Source organism: Acyrthosiphon pisum, chromosome A1 (assembly GCF_005508785.2).
Source record: "Acyrthosiphon pisum isolate AL4f chromosome A1, pea_aphid_22Mar2018_4r6ur, whole genome shotgun sequence".
Taxonomy (NCBI): Eukaryota; Metazoa; Arthropoda; class Insecta; order Hemiptera; family Aphididae; genus Acyrthosiphon; species Acyrthosiphon pisum.
Window position 1 is genome coordinate 122954754 of NC_042494.1, and position 18262 is coordinate 122973015.

General features: G+C 28.0%; 3 protein-coding genes across 4 annotated transcripts in view; 1 reads left to right on the top strand and 2 right to left on the bottom strand.

Annotated features, from left to right (window-relative positions):
- The window catches only part of LOC100167309 (pyridoxal kinase), a 16134-nt gene extending 15022 nt beyond the window's left edge, over nt 1-1112 (bottom strand). Inside the window, exons 1-2 of one of the 2 annotated variants that reach the window (XM_001950982.5) lie at nt 959-1112; nt 654-810 (exon numbers count right to left, since the gene is read on the bottom strand). The gene's annotated coding sequence lies outside the window, so the exon portion shown is untranslated. Of the gene's footprint in view, nt 1-653; nt 811-889 lie in introns of both variants that reach the window. The other variant, XM_008191721.3, reaches the window with a different exon arrangement.
- A 2650-nt stretch (nt 1113-3762) lies between these two features.
- LOC100164165 (serine/threonine-protein phosphatase PP1-beta catalytic subunit) lies at nt 3763-12707 on the bottom strand. The gene is made up of 7 exons (XM_001944387.4): nt 12221-12707; nt 10450-10581; nt 10145-10375; nt 9894-10070; nt 8403-8554; nt 8200-8334; nt 3763-6194 (listed from the first exon to the last, which is right to left on the bottom strand). The coding sequence occupies exons 1-7, from the start codon at nt 12273-12275 to the stop codon at nt 6099-6101; spliced, it is 978 nt and encodes a 325-aa protein (XP_001944422.1). The 5' UTR covers nt 12276-12707; the 3' UTR covers nt 3763-6098.
- Nucleotides 12708-13411: 704 nt separating this feature from the next.
- On the top strand, nt 13412-15001 carry Glrx5 (glutaredoxin 5). The gene is given in 2 exon segments (NM_001162219.2): nt 13412-14089; nt 14758-15001. Coding segments are annotated over 2 exon segments (426 nt in total). The 5' UTR covers nt 13412-13815; the 3' UTR covers nt 14910-15001.
- The last annotated feature ends 3261 nt before the right edge of the window (nt 15002-18262 follow it).

The following is an 18262-nucleotide window of genomic DNA, read 5'->3' on the forward strand; positions in this document are numbered from 1 at the left end:
CCCCACACCACCCCTAAGGACGGCCCTGCATATTATTGTAATAGGTATACAAGACTAATTCATTTTTTTTATTAATACAGTTTATAATATTTTAAATGATAGTGTGATATTATCATCATAGATATTATAATATAAATTTATATTATGTCTAGTGGCGGATTTAAAGGGGTGGGGAGGCAGAGGCCCTCCCTCATTGACCCAACATTTAGGTTAATAAATTGTGTCGTAAAATTTGAAAAATACAAGGCACCCCTCAAAAAAAGTTCTAGATCCACCACTGATTAATGTGGATGAACACTAGAGTCTGGAATATTCCAGTCTTCATGATTATGATCAATGTCTATGGATATCATCATCATTATAAATTATTATTTTGTGCTAAATACACTCAAGTAAACCACATATAAGCACCTATATATGGGAATATCGCAGATGGCTATACCTATCACAATAACTATTCATTGAATATACTTTTTTTAAATAACAAAATAGAAAATATCTATAATTTACAAGTTAATATAAACCGTCGTCCATCATAAATCATAATATTACTATACTAGAAAATAGAAATTTTGAACTGTATTATATGTTATAAAATATTATAGGTATGTAGAAGCTTATCTGTTAATGTTTACTTTTAAAGTTTTACTTACGTGGTAAAATCTAGAGATGATGAAAAATTCCAACGTTCTACGCACAGCACACAGAATACAAAAAAATATTTTCTTGCGATTATTGAGCTGCTTTATTTCAATGTCAATATTGTTCTAGTGTTTAAACGGTATTTATAATCCAAGACTTAACGGATACCTAATAAATAAATAATAATAGTTTATCCCAGTGATCACATTATAGTACAGCAAAAAATTGTCTTATTCTACAGCCGTACCGTAAAACAAGAGAAACACCTAGATGGTTATAGAATATAGATGTATTATAGTGAATTAATTACACGAACCGCAATGAGAAAACTCAGTAGACGAAGTACCTGCCAACAATATAGTTACTGTCGTTACTCAATAGTGAATACTGAAACTGAACACTAACAAGTAATAACTAACAAGAAAAAAGAAAACACCCGGTAGGCACCAGCGGTAGTTGTGGGAAATGGACATGCGTATATGCGTATTTAATATTATCGACTTTGTTAGTTTGTTAACGTCACGAGTTCACGACTCACAACTTATCTACATAATATTATGTAAAAATGTATATAATTATATATTATAAATTATAATAGTTAGGTACCTAATTATTCAAAATTCAAATTGAACCATAATAATTATTAATTATAGGCACAAAAGTTGTAGGAGCTGCATATTTTTCTATCCAAGACTGTGATAAAACTTAAGAACAGTACTCGGTGGCCGATTCATGCGCATGGACATTGTGCGCCAATTGCCCAATTACAATTACAACACAATTTTTTACACAGCAGTGAGCAGACCTATAGATTACAGTGACCGCCGCGCCGCCCGGTTGCTGGTTGGGTGGGGCTGATTAACGGGTGTCGGGTGTTGCTAACTTGCTTGACGGGCGACTGTTCGAGTGCTCGACGAAACTCCTTGTCTATGCTAGTTTGGTAATTAACTCGAATAAACTAATAACTACAGACAATATAATATTTATTATTTATTTATTTAACAATGATAACGAGCGTAAACCAAGATAATATGTAGATTGGAAAGGCCTGAGCATGCCTAAGGGCTAAGACATAGACATCGTATAAATAAATACTCAATAGGTACTTAACTACTACAATAATTTCACAAGATTAAAAACTTAAGCTAGAGAACGAAATATTACATAATATTACATTATATCATTGATTATTGAGCATAATATAATATTGTAGTACCTACTATACTCCGGCCCACGAGAGTCCATATGTCAGAATGCGTCCGTCACTGCGCATGGGCACGTAGCCGAATAGAGGGAATGGCATCATGGTGGGAGAAAACAGACGTTACGTATTACTATATGAAATACAATACTTATTCAATTACAGTTTATCAGAATATAAGACAAAAAAGTAACATATAAAGACGTAACATTTGAGTACATTTCATTAACACAGTAGTGACACACTAGCGTAGGTATCTAGTATTTTTTCAAGGGGGGGATATAACATTTTTAATAGACATTCAGTATACACATATAATAATTAAAATTCGTATTATTATATACATAACATATTGAGTACAAATTGTGGCCCCAGGGGGGGATATAACCCCATACCCCCTCTTAGACACGTCACTGTTGTGACACTGACACAAAAGGAAAATTGTATCATTGCTATCCACAAGCCATAAAAAAATGAGCCGATGGCCGAGTCTTTGACATGCTTGGCGTACCACGTACAACATACTTTACTTATATACTTTCTCGACGACTCGACTTACTTTTCCGGAAATGACGTTTCGAGTTTCCATTTTATTGTTGAGCACTGTTAAAGTTGAGATATCACAGTGCAGTATTAGTAGATTGTGCTCTTTTTTTCAACATATTTAAGTAGGTTGTAGGTATTTCATGAATAAATAAAATAAAATTATATAAAACTATGCAAATTAATATTAATTAAAAAAATGCCAAACAGCATAATACTAATTAACTTTAGACTAAATACTGTTATTAAAATAATTAAAATTATACAATTTTAATAATTCCAAGTAAACATATTTCTGGCTAGAACATTTTGGCGCCCGGGGCAGTTGTACCCAGGGCCCCCCCCCCTAAATGCAGCTCTGATTTTGACTGGTTTGGGAATTTATATTGTTGGGTACTTACAAGTGGTTTTACAAATATCTAGGTAAAAAATGCTTGTTGATCTTGTATGGATTAAAAAAAAATAATTACTAATTAATGTTACAATTAATAAAAAAAAATCTTGATTTGATGATTAAGTTATTTGTTATATCATCAAACTATAACACAACATTTCAATTATAATCAAACATATTAACAAATTATAATATTTTTTCCACGATTCTAATCAGTGGCACAGCCAGAAGGTTTATTGAACTAGGAAATAATAAGAAAAATTATTTTAGAATTATAAAATATAAAATTTTACCACAAATGAATATATAGGTACAATAACCTGTGTGGCTGTATATTACCTGTTGAAATGAAAATGGGGGAAAATGATAAACTGTTGTTTCCACAATTTAATATGTACTAAAAATAAATCTAAGTGTTAACATAATTAAACCTTTCACTGCTACACTATTTATCCACCGCAACCGGTGTATGCTACATATAATTAAATATTTGTTTTTTAAATTTTTTCTAAGATTCTAACTTCGAGATCTAATTATTTAAGTTTAAAACAACGCGAACCATAGTTTCCAAAACTTGGACGGTTACCTACTGGAAAATGAGAATATTATAAAATACATGGACGTAGTAGTACGTCTGGAGCAGTAAATGGTATACATGTTATGGACGTAATAGTATGTCTGGAGCGGTGAAAGGGTTAATAAGATGAATGAATGATCACCGCAACATGGATTACTATTGAAATATCAAGTAAATAAGGCAATTAAAAAAGATTATATTTAAGAAACTTATGAAGTTTGGCATTTTGAAAAGAAAAATAATAAATTATTAAAATGATAAGGTCAAATGTTTTTATAGAAATAATTAGAGAATTTCCCCAAAAAAAACACTGAAGTGCCAATATAATAAAAGTCAATGGTTGCAAATATATTCTTTGGAGGATTTCTAGGGACTGGAAAACTTATTTTAATGTTATAGTCACACTCAAAATAAAATTTATTTATTTATTATGATCTGACAAAATCATTCTTAGCTTACATCTTATTAACTCAATGTACCATCTAGTCCAATAAAAAAAAAAATTGAATCACAGCCCACATGATACTAACACTCAAAAATTGTATTTTGCGAAATTATTATTGATACCTATATGCTTTTCAGGTATGATCTAACTTATCACCAATAGTTTATAAACCATATAGTTCAATGAAACATACATTTTAAATAAATATAAACTATTATTAGTCACATTTTTCATAACAATCACTAACATATAGTTAAACATTGTTATAATTTTATAAATAAAATAAGTGATTTATAATATTTTGAAAATATTTACAAAAAAAATACAACATCAAAATTCAAGACCATTTCGACATTAGGGTTTGCTTTAAATGTTAGGATTCTGTGCAAATGAAACACATGCTTATGTGCAAAAAAAAAAAATAAAAAAATATCGTCCAGAATACACTTGTGACAATTTTTAATATTATAATTTTATGCTAATTAAATGGTGATTCACAAACTCGAATCAGCCAATATCATAAAAAATGACCGGAAATTGAGATTATTTAATTTAAAAATAATAATATGTATGCGATATATAATATTATATGGTTGGTAAAATTATAAATCTGTCTTAAAAATGTTCAAGTTTTCAAATTTCTCTATAATATGCTTGGATTGCATTAACTTTTAATTTAAAAAAGTTAACCAATAATTAATTAAACACAACATTGTATGAATAATTGATTAAAAATAATGGTTCTTTAAGCTACTTTCTTATTTTTAAAGAGAACATTAAAAACATTTAAATAATTATATGTTAGAGATACTGACTGATTCATGCAATCACCGTGTTTCTTCATAATAAAATATAATAATTATACGGTTATACATACAATTTATATAGATAATATTTTAATATTTAGTATTTTATTAATCATTATCTTTTGTCATCACTAATGGACAAAGTTATTTTATATAAATTAGATATTATACAATATTTATTATATATAATATATATTTTTAATTTAAAAATAATATGGTTGTCCTTAGATAACTATTATGAGTAATTTTGTATACGAGATAAATTATTTTACTATAGATATCAAATGATATCTTTCACATTTATTATTTTTAAGTATATAATGAATGCAATACTATTTCATATAAATAAAAAATACAATTTTTTTGATAGTAAATGTTTTATAAAATATTCGTTCAAATATTGTAGAGCAATAAATAAATAATTTATAAATAACATAATTTTAAAAAATATTATAGCATAGTTACTCTTATTAAATGATAATTAGTTCTTCTAATCACTGGAAAAATATACATTAACCATAACATTCTATTATTATTATCTTATCGTTTTATACTATAACAGATCTATGAAAAAATGTGGCTCTGAAGCCTTTCAAGTATTTTTTTATTAATTTTAATTTAATTTACACAAATTTAAGTCTTAGAATTATTATTCTGAAGATATTGTTATGTTTATATATCAATTGTTAATTTGATATCCACATATCTGAATTCTTTAGCTGTACAACTATTATGAAAATTAAAAATCAGGTATCAAACCAATTTATCCATAGTATTGTAGTAAAAAATAAACTCACTTTATTCAATATTTAATATAGTATCAATTTGAGTAATTTTCTATAGATTGCTATTGTCTAAGATGTACTAATATGAACAATTTTAAGAATGGTTACAATAAGAGATCTGTAATATTTGAAAATAAAATTTGAATTAATAATAAATGGATCATAAAAAAAATGTGTAAATATTTAATTTATTTAAACACTATGGTACTGGTAATTTTTTCTACATTTAAATTAGTAATGACAATATATTTTAATAAGAATAATCAATAACAATAATGTTAATACATAATATATATATATATATATATATACTTATACATATATACATTTTATAACACAAACGAGGCTACACCTTAATTATAATCTATGCCTACACATATATCATATTTGTTAACTAAATAAAATGGTTATTATATATATACAAAGTACATAAAATTAAATCAAATAATCAATCAATACTTAGGACTTTATATAATTTAGGTCACAAGTAACCATCATTAAATGATTGTTAAAGAGAATTTTTTTTATACACGCACATACATACATACACACACATTTATATATATATATATATATATATATGTATAACATTATTTGTTATTATATAGAAAGTCCAGATTTTTAAAATAAAATTATTCAAGCACAGAGTTTTTAGATTATGAACATTGTTTAGGTGTTTATAATCAATATTCAATTAAATATGATTTATTTCTTTTTCACAGCAGTTGTATTACTAGCCGGTCTTCCAGAGTTTAATCCTGAATATTGATACTTCGCTTTCTTTTCAGATGGTTTCAAAATCTTAAAGGATATAATGATAATCAATTAGTTATATTAAAAACAATACAATAAAAGCATACCAAGTTTTGAATCTTTCAATATAAAAAAGTATAACTATAGTCGTAATATTTAAAAACTATGGTGGAAGAGGAAGCTACACAGGTATATGTTGTCTCCGTCCTACAAGTGTGTAACATAAAAAAATGTATGTTCAGAGATTCTAATTTGTGAGAACTCTACATTTATCTTTTGGCTTTGTTAAATGCAATATAAAGTGAATTTACTTACATTTAAACTTAGGAAACAACACATTCAGTGGGTATTTTTACCATATTTAAACTTTGTTGTATTAAAATTTAAAAGTGCTCATTAAGTCATAATTCACTTCAAAATTATAATACCTAAAAAAACCACCCTAACAAAACACCGAAAATGTGTTTACCTTTAAGTTTAAAAATAGATAGTCACTATTATATTAAAACTAATTTAGCTAAATGTAAATTTCCTATGTTAAGCACTTCTAAGTTAGTGACAACATATGAGAGTGAAAATCCTCATACAAATTATTTAATAGCATTAGTAGTTGCTAGGTTTGTGCACCCACTATACCCATTAATAAAATTATCAATATATATTGCATAAGTATTATAGGGTAACATAATAGTATTACAAGGCTGAATATACAATGACAATATTCCAATTATTTTAACATGAATTTGAAGTTGAATATTATCATTTTCAAGACTTATTTTCAGAAAAAAAAAATCCTAGAAACAGCGGGTATGAAAAATAAATTGGCTTAAGAGGATTCTACACCTGCATATGTTGGATCCGTCTTACAAAATGTAAAACATAGCAATAACTGTTTTGAGCGGGAAGAACCAAGAAGGCTACAGTCATAAACTCATAACTAAGGAGCAACATTTTCACCAGAAAAAAGAAGAATTTTGGCTGTGAAATATGCTTTTTATAATTGATATCTGAATTACAAAAAAAAAATTAATCAAGTTTAAAAAACACAAAAATAACGCATTTTGAAAAAATAAAAACTTATTCCAATATTAAACTTTAAGCGATATCAAAAACATTTAAACAATATTTCACAGACAATGTTCTGAACTATAATTTATTGTATATAAATGTAGTCTTATACTCTTATTTATCACTCAGCCTGAGTGGTTCTATCCCGCGCAACACAGTTTTAACATATACATTTTTAAGACGGACATGTTTTGACATGTCATTTGACAACACGTGCGCACTGATATTTATATAAGTATATAAGGAAGGGTGAAATACTAATCATATTAATCTTTTATTTTATTAGAAAAACTACATTCTACACAAAAATGTATATCTAGAGCTGGAATCTATATGCAATTAAAAATAGTAAAATATGCCAAAAATAATATATTTTATTTAATCACTTCTATAATTTAATTGTTTTTATATAAACATTCTTTAAAATTATTTTTATAATTGTTACACTAAATATCACGGACAAAATATAAAACCTTGTACCTACACAGCAAACATTAGAAAATGCACTTACGAAAACCAGTTTACAAGTCTATAAATAGCAAATTTAAATTAAATAAAAAATATTTACAGATCTTCATTAGATAAATATGATTTATATCTCTTAAAATAAATATTCAAAACTCTAAATATGTACCTAATTATATACATTTTGATTAAAATATGCAAAATAAAAATTGTCTTATTCAATTCAGTGCAAGCTAAATCATGGATATAACTAACAATCTGCAATGTAATTGAATTCAAAGAAAAAATATGCTAATGCATAGAAATCTTAGCTCTAATAAACTATATTATTTAAATAACAGAACTTTGTTTTATTTTAATTGTAATTATTATTAGTGTGTTAATTGAGAATGTTAAATATAATATTTAAAAAATAAAATAAAGTTATATTTTACTTTTTATAATAATTTAAAAGTTGACTATTTTGGTATGGATAACAAATAAATATTAATATAATTAAATTATACAGGTTAAAACTTACTTGAAATGAACACATTAGTGTTGCATCAACAGACATCATTCCACCTGCGTTATCAAATTCCCCACAATAGTTTGGGGCGGAAAACAATGTAACCAATTGCCTCTTAGCAAAAAATTCATAACCATCTTCTACAACCTAAAAATGTTAAGGTAAATTTAGATAAATTTGAATGGTCCTCATTAAAAATGAATAATTTTAATTACCTGATGTGCTCTACATATGAGATCCAAGTCATGCCTATTTAAAAATTTTGCTACGACATCTGTACCAAAAGTGAAAGAAACACCTCTATCGTTTTCCCCCCAACCAGTTACATCTTTGTCCGGATCAGACCACAATAAATCACATAATAAACCTAAAACAATATAATAATAAAAAAATAGAGTAAATTAATGTAAATTTAAATAATCTACTTCATTTACGGGTATATTTTTTTTCTTAGAATTGCAATATTGTTTAAGTCTTAAATCTAGTATTACTCTTATTAGTTATTCAATTCTAGATGATGCTCGTCTAATATGATAAGTGATAACTATGTGGAAATCATAGACCTTATACTTGTAGACGGAGCATGGTGGTAGTTACTGCTGATAAGTGTTGTTCCACACTACTGCGTATTTCCGTAGATCACGCCAGTTTGTGCATAGTTAAAAATAATAACTGCATATATACGTCATATCGTATTATATCATGATTCATGAATAGTTTCAAACAAATTTAACAAATTATGAATTATCTTGTATCAAGTATTACTAGTAACTTTTCTGGTTTTTGATTTCAACATTTTTGTTATATTGACTTATTAGGATAACACATCACTCTAACGCAGTTTTCAGTCTCTGCATCACCCAACCACGCCAGCCTGGCATGCTCCGTCTATGAATATAAGGTCTATGGCGGAAATACACTTAGTTAAATATAATAAATACAAAATACACATACAATTATTAATTATTACCTACAAAATATAGTACTTATTCACATTTTCAAATTTATTATTTATAGAAAAACTAACTATAAAATAGTATTTTTCATACTCCACATTTTATACTGATATTATATTATCTGTTAAATTGAAAATTTACAATTCCAATACTGGAGCTCAATCACAAACTATTAAAATATTATGACTGCATACAATTGTTAAATATGGTTTACAATCATGATCTGTTAGTGATTTATTTACAAACATTTTGGAAAGGTACATAAAAAAAGAATGTTGTGAATATTGATTGATCTTTAAATCATATAAAACCTTGAATCATCATTTGTGACACAAAAATTGTCTACTGCTTAACATTACAAACTGACATAGAAATTAAGTGCTCCTCCAGACAATTTACTAAGTATGCTTTATTCTATGAGAGAACGCTGTTACTGCGCATACATACTAAACTCTGGCAGTTGAATGGACTACCATTTCTCCATCAACACAACCCAATGTTAAGACATTCTCCACACCAGCAAACTCTGATACAGAACAAGAATCTAACAGAGAATCGGTAGACAAGGTTGTTCTTTCGTGGAACAAGTATGGTAATATTATTTGTGATATAATATATAAGTATCATATTAGACTGAGCGTATTTATTTTAGCATAGGTATCTTATTAAATAAGTACCCTTTACTTAATTACCCCCTACTTTAATCTTATTAAATTAGTACCCTCTCAACTAAATAATAGAATAAATTACCAGTATCTGGGACATCAGTTGGACGCATAATACGTCTAATTTGTTCCATTCCTTGTAAATCAGGACTAAGTCCACCATGACAACAAAATATTTTCTCATCAATAATAGCCGCGATAGGTAAACAATTAAAACAATCGGTAAATGTTTTCCACAATTTTATATTGTAACGTCTTTTACCTATATGTATATACAAAAAAAATTTTTATAATAAAAATACTTAAGTTAGTGAACTACATTATAAATAACTTTACATTCATCATAAAATCCATAGATCCTGTTTATGCTGGCACATTCATGATTTCCTCGTAAGAGAAAAAAGTTTTCTGGATATTTTATTTTGTATGCTAATAAAAGGCATATAGTTTCCAAGGACTGTTTTCCACGATCAACATAATCTCCCAAAAATAAATAGTTTGCTTCTGGAGGAAAGCCTCCATACTCAAATAAACGCAACAAGTCAGTGTACTGTCCATGTATATCTCCTAATAAATAAAATATCAATTAAGTATAAAAATAATTAGGTGCTCGAAAGAATATATATAAAATTACTATTTACCACATATTTTTAAAGGTGCTTCTAAATCTAACAAAATTGGTTGTTGTAAAAATATTTCTCTAGATTTCAAACATAATCCTCGGACTTCTGCTTCAGACATTTGTACTGTTTTACCAGGACGACATCCTCTTACTACAAATTAAGTACTTTTATGTTATAACTTATATTATACAATTATAAGAATCATACAATATATTTCAAATAATACCTATATAAATTGTTGTATCTGAAATTGTCTAATAATTTTTTAAAACAAATTATAAACAAAGAAAACAATAACATGTGATTATAAGTACCTAGCAAATCAAGTTTGATTGGTTAAAATTTAAGAAGTACCTATATTATAACCACTCAGTTAGAATATACCTAAAAAGCAAAAATTAAAGGCCTGTTGCACAAATCTTCAACCAGTTGCGACTCAAGTTGCGACTATGGTACAACTGGTTTACAATCAATTTAAATTGTTGATCTACAAGTATAGTCACAAGTCATCAGTTGGAAACTGATTTCAAATCAATCTTATTTGATCTTATTTTAAGTAAATAATTATGCAGGTCATTAATGTTACACGTGCAAAGGCAGCAAACAGTCGCTTATGCAACAGGTTTGAGATTCTCTTTGAAAAACAACCACAATGTGAGAGGAAAGCTTAATAATATGAGTATTAACCCTATAAAATACTATGATCAACTTATTTTATTTACTATATTTATTAATTTTTTATGATAAGGTAGTCACCTACTAGTTTTCTGGTTAACACATAGGTACTCCTTGTTATAACTATCACATATGGAATTGAAATGCCTAGAATGTATATATAATACATTTTAATTTAAAACTGTACTTACTGAATAAGTAATCACCTTAGTAATCATTTGAGTATCATATGCATAAGTTGAATTTATTTTACATTCCTATGTATATAGGCCCTGATTCATAGAGATGGTAACCCAGAGCATAACTTATTTGAGGGCCTCTTAACTGTGCCCATTTTGACTAAGTTAAATCTAACCTAGAGCCAAAGCTCTTTAAAATACTATGCTTATAAATACATTGTGTATGCATTTATCATGTCAACATATTCTGTGCATAAAACGAGGCATATCATAAATAACATTGTAATAACAGGTATTTTGTAGTGAATAACAAAGTGTATTAAGTTTAACTTAAGGATCATAAATTAATAGTGGAGTATATTTCGGTAGCTTAATTAAAATGCCTGACTGTCTGCAATACCAATGTTATTTAATTCAGGTTGTTCCAGGAGCAGCTACAGACACAACGCTTATGTAGTTAAATTGCCACAAATTAGAAACAATTTTAAAAAAATTACCTACATATAACTTGCAAGAACTCAAAAAAAAATGTCTCAACTATAAGGCCAATTTTCTATGATCCTCGGAATACCTAGTAAATATGGCCTGTTTTTTGAAGGAAACATTTTGGTTTTGATAGTCTTAAAATTATCAAGTTCAAAAACATGAATCAAATCACATAGGCTCATAAATTAAAACTTATATTATAAGTTCATAGGTATAGTTTTGATGTAGGTACCAGTTTGAATAATTATAATTACTCATGTCATTTTGATGTTAAACTGATCGTTATTCTTAAACTTTTACTGAATGGGTCAACAAATTAACTAAAGCAATGCTAACTATAACGCGTTGACACATATAAAGAGTATTATTAACCTACCAGGTTGTATTTTAATACAAGAAAATAAGAATGCCAATTAGTGTTTTCATACGAATTGTTTGCAAAATCTTACCTTCTAATAGTCGTGCGATTATGCTGTCTATACTTAACGGTTCACCGTCTGCCATTGTGGACGGAAAACTTTGATTGGATTTCGAATTTAACACGATTTGTTGACGCGATATCCGATTTTGTTATGCGGTCTGAATGGATAATGGTTCCGTCTATCAATTGAGATTCAGGGGATCGTACGCCGCCTCTACACGTCCCGCTAACATGTAAATTAATCTTAAATAATGTGTCGGTGTGTGGTCGGCAGGTCGGCTGGAAGGGAAAAATGGCGAACACTTTCTCCCCACCATGAACACAAATATTTTTTTTCTTTTTTCGATAAATCTAAAATTAAATTTTGAATTGTTCTACAAATTATAACTTTTAGATATAATTTATATTTTATACTAATTAATAATAAATGCACTATTAATAAAATAATTTCTTTTATATTTTTTCAATTAACTATATTATTAACCCTGGTATTTGAAGTTCTATAGGTTAAATTTTTCCATACAAATGTTTGGAGCGTTGAACGATATAGAAGCGAAACTCGATCAGCTGATTAGGGTTTTGTTTCCCTATGAACCTCTGAAAAACATGGAAACGTTTCCGCGCACTAACATGATGTTAGACCCAAGGTCTGGACAGTGGAGTCCTTAGCCTGCTGGTCTCCCGTATTATGTAAACGTTTCCCCGAACATAGGCGGGATACACTACGCGGGGTCAGCTTGTTTACCATTCCCTATTTCACGTATGCCACGCCCCCTGGAAACCGTGCTCAAGGCCACTTCGGCCTGATTTGGCCAATTCGCGGAGTTTCATACTCCCGTGTTTGAAGGTTATGTTTGTAATCTCTATATACCAAAATCTTTGTACATTTTTTGATAAGTACCACGGATATAGATAACCAGACAGTCTGGTTATAGATACTGATCACGATTTAAGATATACCTTAAAGATATACCTTTAAGGTATATCTTAAATCGTGATACTGATATATATAACTGATATATATAAATCATATATAACAATCATCATAACCATGTACTTGTGGTATAAACCTGATCATGGTTATCATAGTCATTATTTCATCAGCTGTTCATCATGATTTCCTTTATCATTATTATTACGACTTGCGTTTATACTTGGTATCTCAAATCGTGGTTTATACCACGGACCAAGATATCAGACCTAGATATTATTAGTTAATAGCCGTGGTTAATAGTTTTCTTCGACCATATAAACCATGATATAAACTATATAATATAATATATTGTCGAAGGTTTTACTAATAATTAATATTTACACTTATCACTATTTGGATTTTAGATTCATTTTTAATTTTATTATTTAAACTATTTGGTTTAATGGTTTGTGAGATCCGGAGATCTTTCTGATGCTAAAGTGCGAACTACGATTTTGCGAACGTCTTTTATCTTGTAACTTGTAATTTTGTAAATATTAAATACTAATAACTTAAAACGTAAATTTCCGTACCTACTTATTATTAACCATATATTTTTAGCATTCTTAATCAACCTATAGATATCAAATATTACATTTGAAAATAATTACAAATAAAAAATAGTACCTATAAATATTAACTTTTAAAACATGACATCGCTATTGCGTCAGATGTGTAACATCAATAAAACTACAAGAATTAGCTCACTCAACATTTATAAACAATTTCTATGTACTAAATCTGATGATCCAATCCAATCTCATATAGGAAAATTAGTGAAGGGTAACAAAATCGTCGTCTTCATGAAAGGTAACCCACAAGCTCCCAGATGTGGGTTTAGCAATGCAGTTGTTGATATTTTGAATATTCACAAAGCTAAATTTGAAGCACATGATGTACTTGTTGATGAAAATCTTAGAAATGGTAAATATTTTTAATAATTTGTTTTGAATTAACATATAAGTACATTCAATTTTTTTACCTCATGATTTTGATTGTTCTTCGAAAAATGTCTCCACCGTAGTGAGCAACTATGCCTTAAAACTGGTCCAATTCACTTTAATTGTTTTTTTTTTTACTATTCTTTCATTTTTCAATCTTGCTTCCTTTAGTATATTGTAGCATCATAATGATATATTAAATTTAAAATTTAACTAGATAATTTTTAGATACATTCTTAAATAGTTAAATATAAAAGTATAACCTTCATGTCTTGAAATTATAGATGCTAGGCGTATAATTCTATTGAACACAAGCAGAATAATAAAATAAAACTCCTAACTAGAAGGGTCGGAATGGCCAAATTGTGGAATGTTTAAATAATGTGAATAATATGACATACGATTTAATCATTTCCAAATTGTGATAGGTAACCAATCGAGATCCTTATATTTATAAACATATTATTCACATAATTTATGGTAACTGCTAAATTAATCTTTGATTAACTAGAAGTTAAAGAAGTCAAACATTTTATTTATGCCTCATTATCTAGTATTAAAAATATTTGAAAATTGAATGGACTATGTATACAATAACATCTTTATTAAATTATTATATAATCCTCAATAATTATTTTGTGTAATTTTTAGGAATAAAAGAATTTTCCAATTGGCCAACAATTCCCCAAGTTTTTGTAGATGGAGAATTCATTGGTGGTTGTGATATTTTGTTGCAATTACATAGGTCAGGCGAATTAGATAAAATACTAGAAAAGAACAATCAAGAAAAGCCTGTAGCATAAAAATGTATAAAAGTGTTATTAAATAATTTAAAAATTATGTAGTTGCTTACTTATTGAATGAACAATAAAAGAGTAAAATGTATTGTTATAAATTATTATGTGTTTTATAGTTATATTTTATTGAGTAATATATAAAGTAAGATCAATTTTATTTTATAATTTTTGTTATGATTCAAAAATTAATATCTGAAACTTGTAATGTTTATCAAATATTTAAGTATTCATACCATTATCTAAACATGAAATTTTAGATTCTGAGCGGAGCAAAGATGCAGGTGGTTTTACAATGATTTTTATTTTTTTTATCCTGTAGACAAAATTTCTGCCAGAAAGAGTGCTTTGATTTCAACATCTAGTATCTTATCTTTTAGAAAATTGGATCAAGATCATTTTTTGTCATTTTCTGTCACATCAGTTTTTAATGGGAAAAACAACCAAAATACTCTATTGCTAAGCTAACGCTTTGTCTATCACCATAAAAATAAATACAATTTTAAAATAACCTCTAAAAACATGATTCATGTCAATATCGCGGATAGTTATTTCTCTGAAATTTCGAAAATTATCAAGGATTGAAAACTTAAGACAAGGTTCCACGTAAATAGGTACCTAAATAAATTACTTAATTCATAATTAGGGCTTGGAAGTTGATGACCTTTAAAACAATAAAAAATGACCTAAAAAAAATATGCAAAAATGACAAAAATTGTCCTTAAAAAATTGCAAATATTAGTTTTAAACTAATAAAAATACATTTTTTTTAAAAATATTTTACTCTATTTTACTATAAAATTCTATATAAATTTATCAAAGCTTCGTATTGCTCAAAATATGACAAAAATGTCCTTAAAAAATGAAGTAAAATAATAAAATGTAGGTATAATAATATTCACTACAACGTGACAACGACAAATGTAATCGGCGTGATAAAATCGGATAGGTACTAACTTAGTCCGTGGTAATTTCCAAGTTTTAAGTTACCGGCATAATGGTCGACAAGAACCAATAAGAAGTGAAATCAGTAAAAATGACTAAAAATGTCAAAAAATGACTTAAAAAGTAATCAACACCAAAAAATGCAAAATAAAATTTAGTTATTCAGATTCACATGCTAATGAAACACATTTATGGCCAGGAGAGCATCGTCTAAAAAGTTCTAAAAAAAAATGCAAAATGCATCAACTTCCGAGCCCTATTCATAATAATATCATCAAATATCATGAGTTATATAAACCGCCTTCACTCAGAATCGTTTTTCTTATACAATGATATTATAATATTATATCATTGAATTCAAATTTAACAACATCCATTACAGTGACCCACTTGTAATATACTGTACAGCAGAGCAACACCCACTTGCCCACTTTTTTTTAAAAATATTTTGCCCTTATTTCTGTTATTCATAGATACTTAGTATTTCCGCCTTTTTTTGTTTTAGACTCCAAGAAATACAATACACAAGTTTTGCAATGATGTGTGTGTGTGTTTTTTTTTTGTGTATGTATACACTATATACAATAAGTAGTCGTAATAATGATTTGTTTTTTAACTTTGTGAGTTGTTTCTTAAAGAAAATTGTTTTTATTGGTACTTATGAGTTGATAGTAATGATAGATCATAATTGAAAATTTTCTATATTTTTCAAGTGTTGAAAAAAATATTTTTTATCCTTATTATAGTTATATATAAGTTATACTCATAAACTACTCATCCTAAATTCAATTTTTAACTATCAAAATACTTAAATATTCTACTTTGGAATATTAAATTAAAACTATGTTATCATTAAAAAAAGAAGAAACATAAAAATACAATGATAAAAATTAAAGTTGTTTTTTAAAAAACAACTAATCTTATAAAAAATGTTATATCAAAAACAAAGTTTTTGAAATAATGAGTGGTTTACTGGTTTATGACTATATAGAAAACATAAGTATTTTTAGATTTCTCTTTTAAAATATTTTTAAACTTTGTTAAAAAGTTTAAAAATGTAATACAAAGTTCCTCATAAAATGTTATTATAGCAATTATTAAAGGCATAGACATTTTAATTCCAAATTTGAACAAAACAAGATATTTTAACGATTTTAGTTATTTCGTTATAATTTAAAAATATTGTTCGTGAGTACTTGACATTTCTTAAGTATATTCTTAAATTAATTACACACACAATGCAATTTTTTCAGAAAAAATTAATTAAACCTACTATATATTAATAATAGTAAAATAAATTACTTTAATAGCAATAAAATCATAAAATATACTTAGTAATATAGGCTGACCAGATAAACCATGATAAACTTCTTGGAATTTTTAATTTTGACCTCCCAAAAGTACCAACTAGGTTCACCTTTCTATTAGAAAAGATGCTGATCTTATTAATCGAAGCATGCTAACTATCAAAAATGTTGCTGAGACCATAGATATTAAAGATCTTTAATATCTATGGCTGAGACAGAAAAACCAAAAAAAAACACACATCATTGTAAAACCAATACATTCTTTTGCTCCGCTCAGAATCTAATAATTTTGTTGGAATTCAAAAAATATTATCTGTAGGTTGAGATTTGAAATTTTTCACCATTTCCTATATTATTATTATTTTCTAATCACAATAATTTTTTTTTAATCTTTAGACGAATCAAAGAATATAATATACTCGAGCCGCCGGTAGCACGCTACTCACTCGCGAATATATATACTTGTCTATGGTCGCGCATCCAAATGATCGAGCTCCGCGGTTTTGTAGCCAAATTTTTCCCACTCTACTATCTTAGTCGCCACCACAGATATATACTAATACTATTAGTGGTCGCCACTTAGTGGCAGCAGTTGCGCTACGGTGGCGGTGACAGCGTCAGCGGCCAGCGTTTTGGAGGGTTCAGTGGTGGGAATGCGCGACTTTTGTTCGCCGCCCAGTAGCATTTTACCGGCGGCACGAGTATATATAGTCCAGCCCACGAGAGTCCATACGTAAACCACGCATCGATACTGGCGTACGCGACGTCTGCCGGCCGAATTTCCTCCCACCACTCGGCAATGTGAATACAGCGGCTCATAAAAACACGGCTAATTAATTGCATTTTGGGCATAGATTAAAGAATAGTAAAGAATTAAGGAATAGATTTTGGGGGTGTTATATGATTCTCCATATTGAATAAAAAAAAAACTCGTAAAAAAATACGTTATAAACTTATAACGTAAACGACACAAAAGACCAGTTATAAAAACGAATTAGTCGAATTTCGTAAACGTGTTTACTACTGTCCCTACTCGCTACGTATAACACGAATGTCAACGACGGCTGTTGGCGATCATTGCCGGCCGGCTTCCGATCGGTATGATTCGGC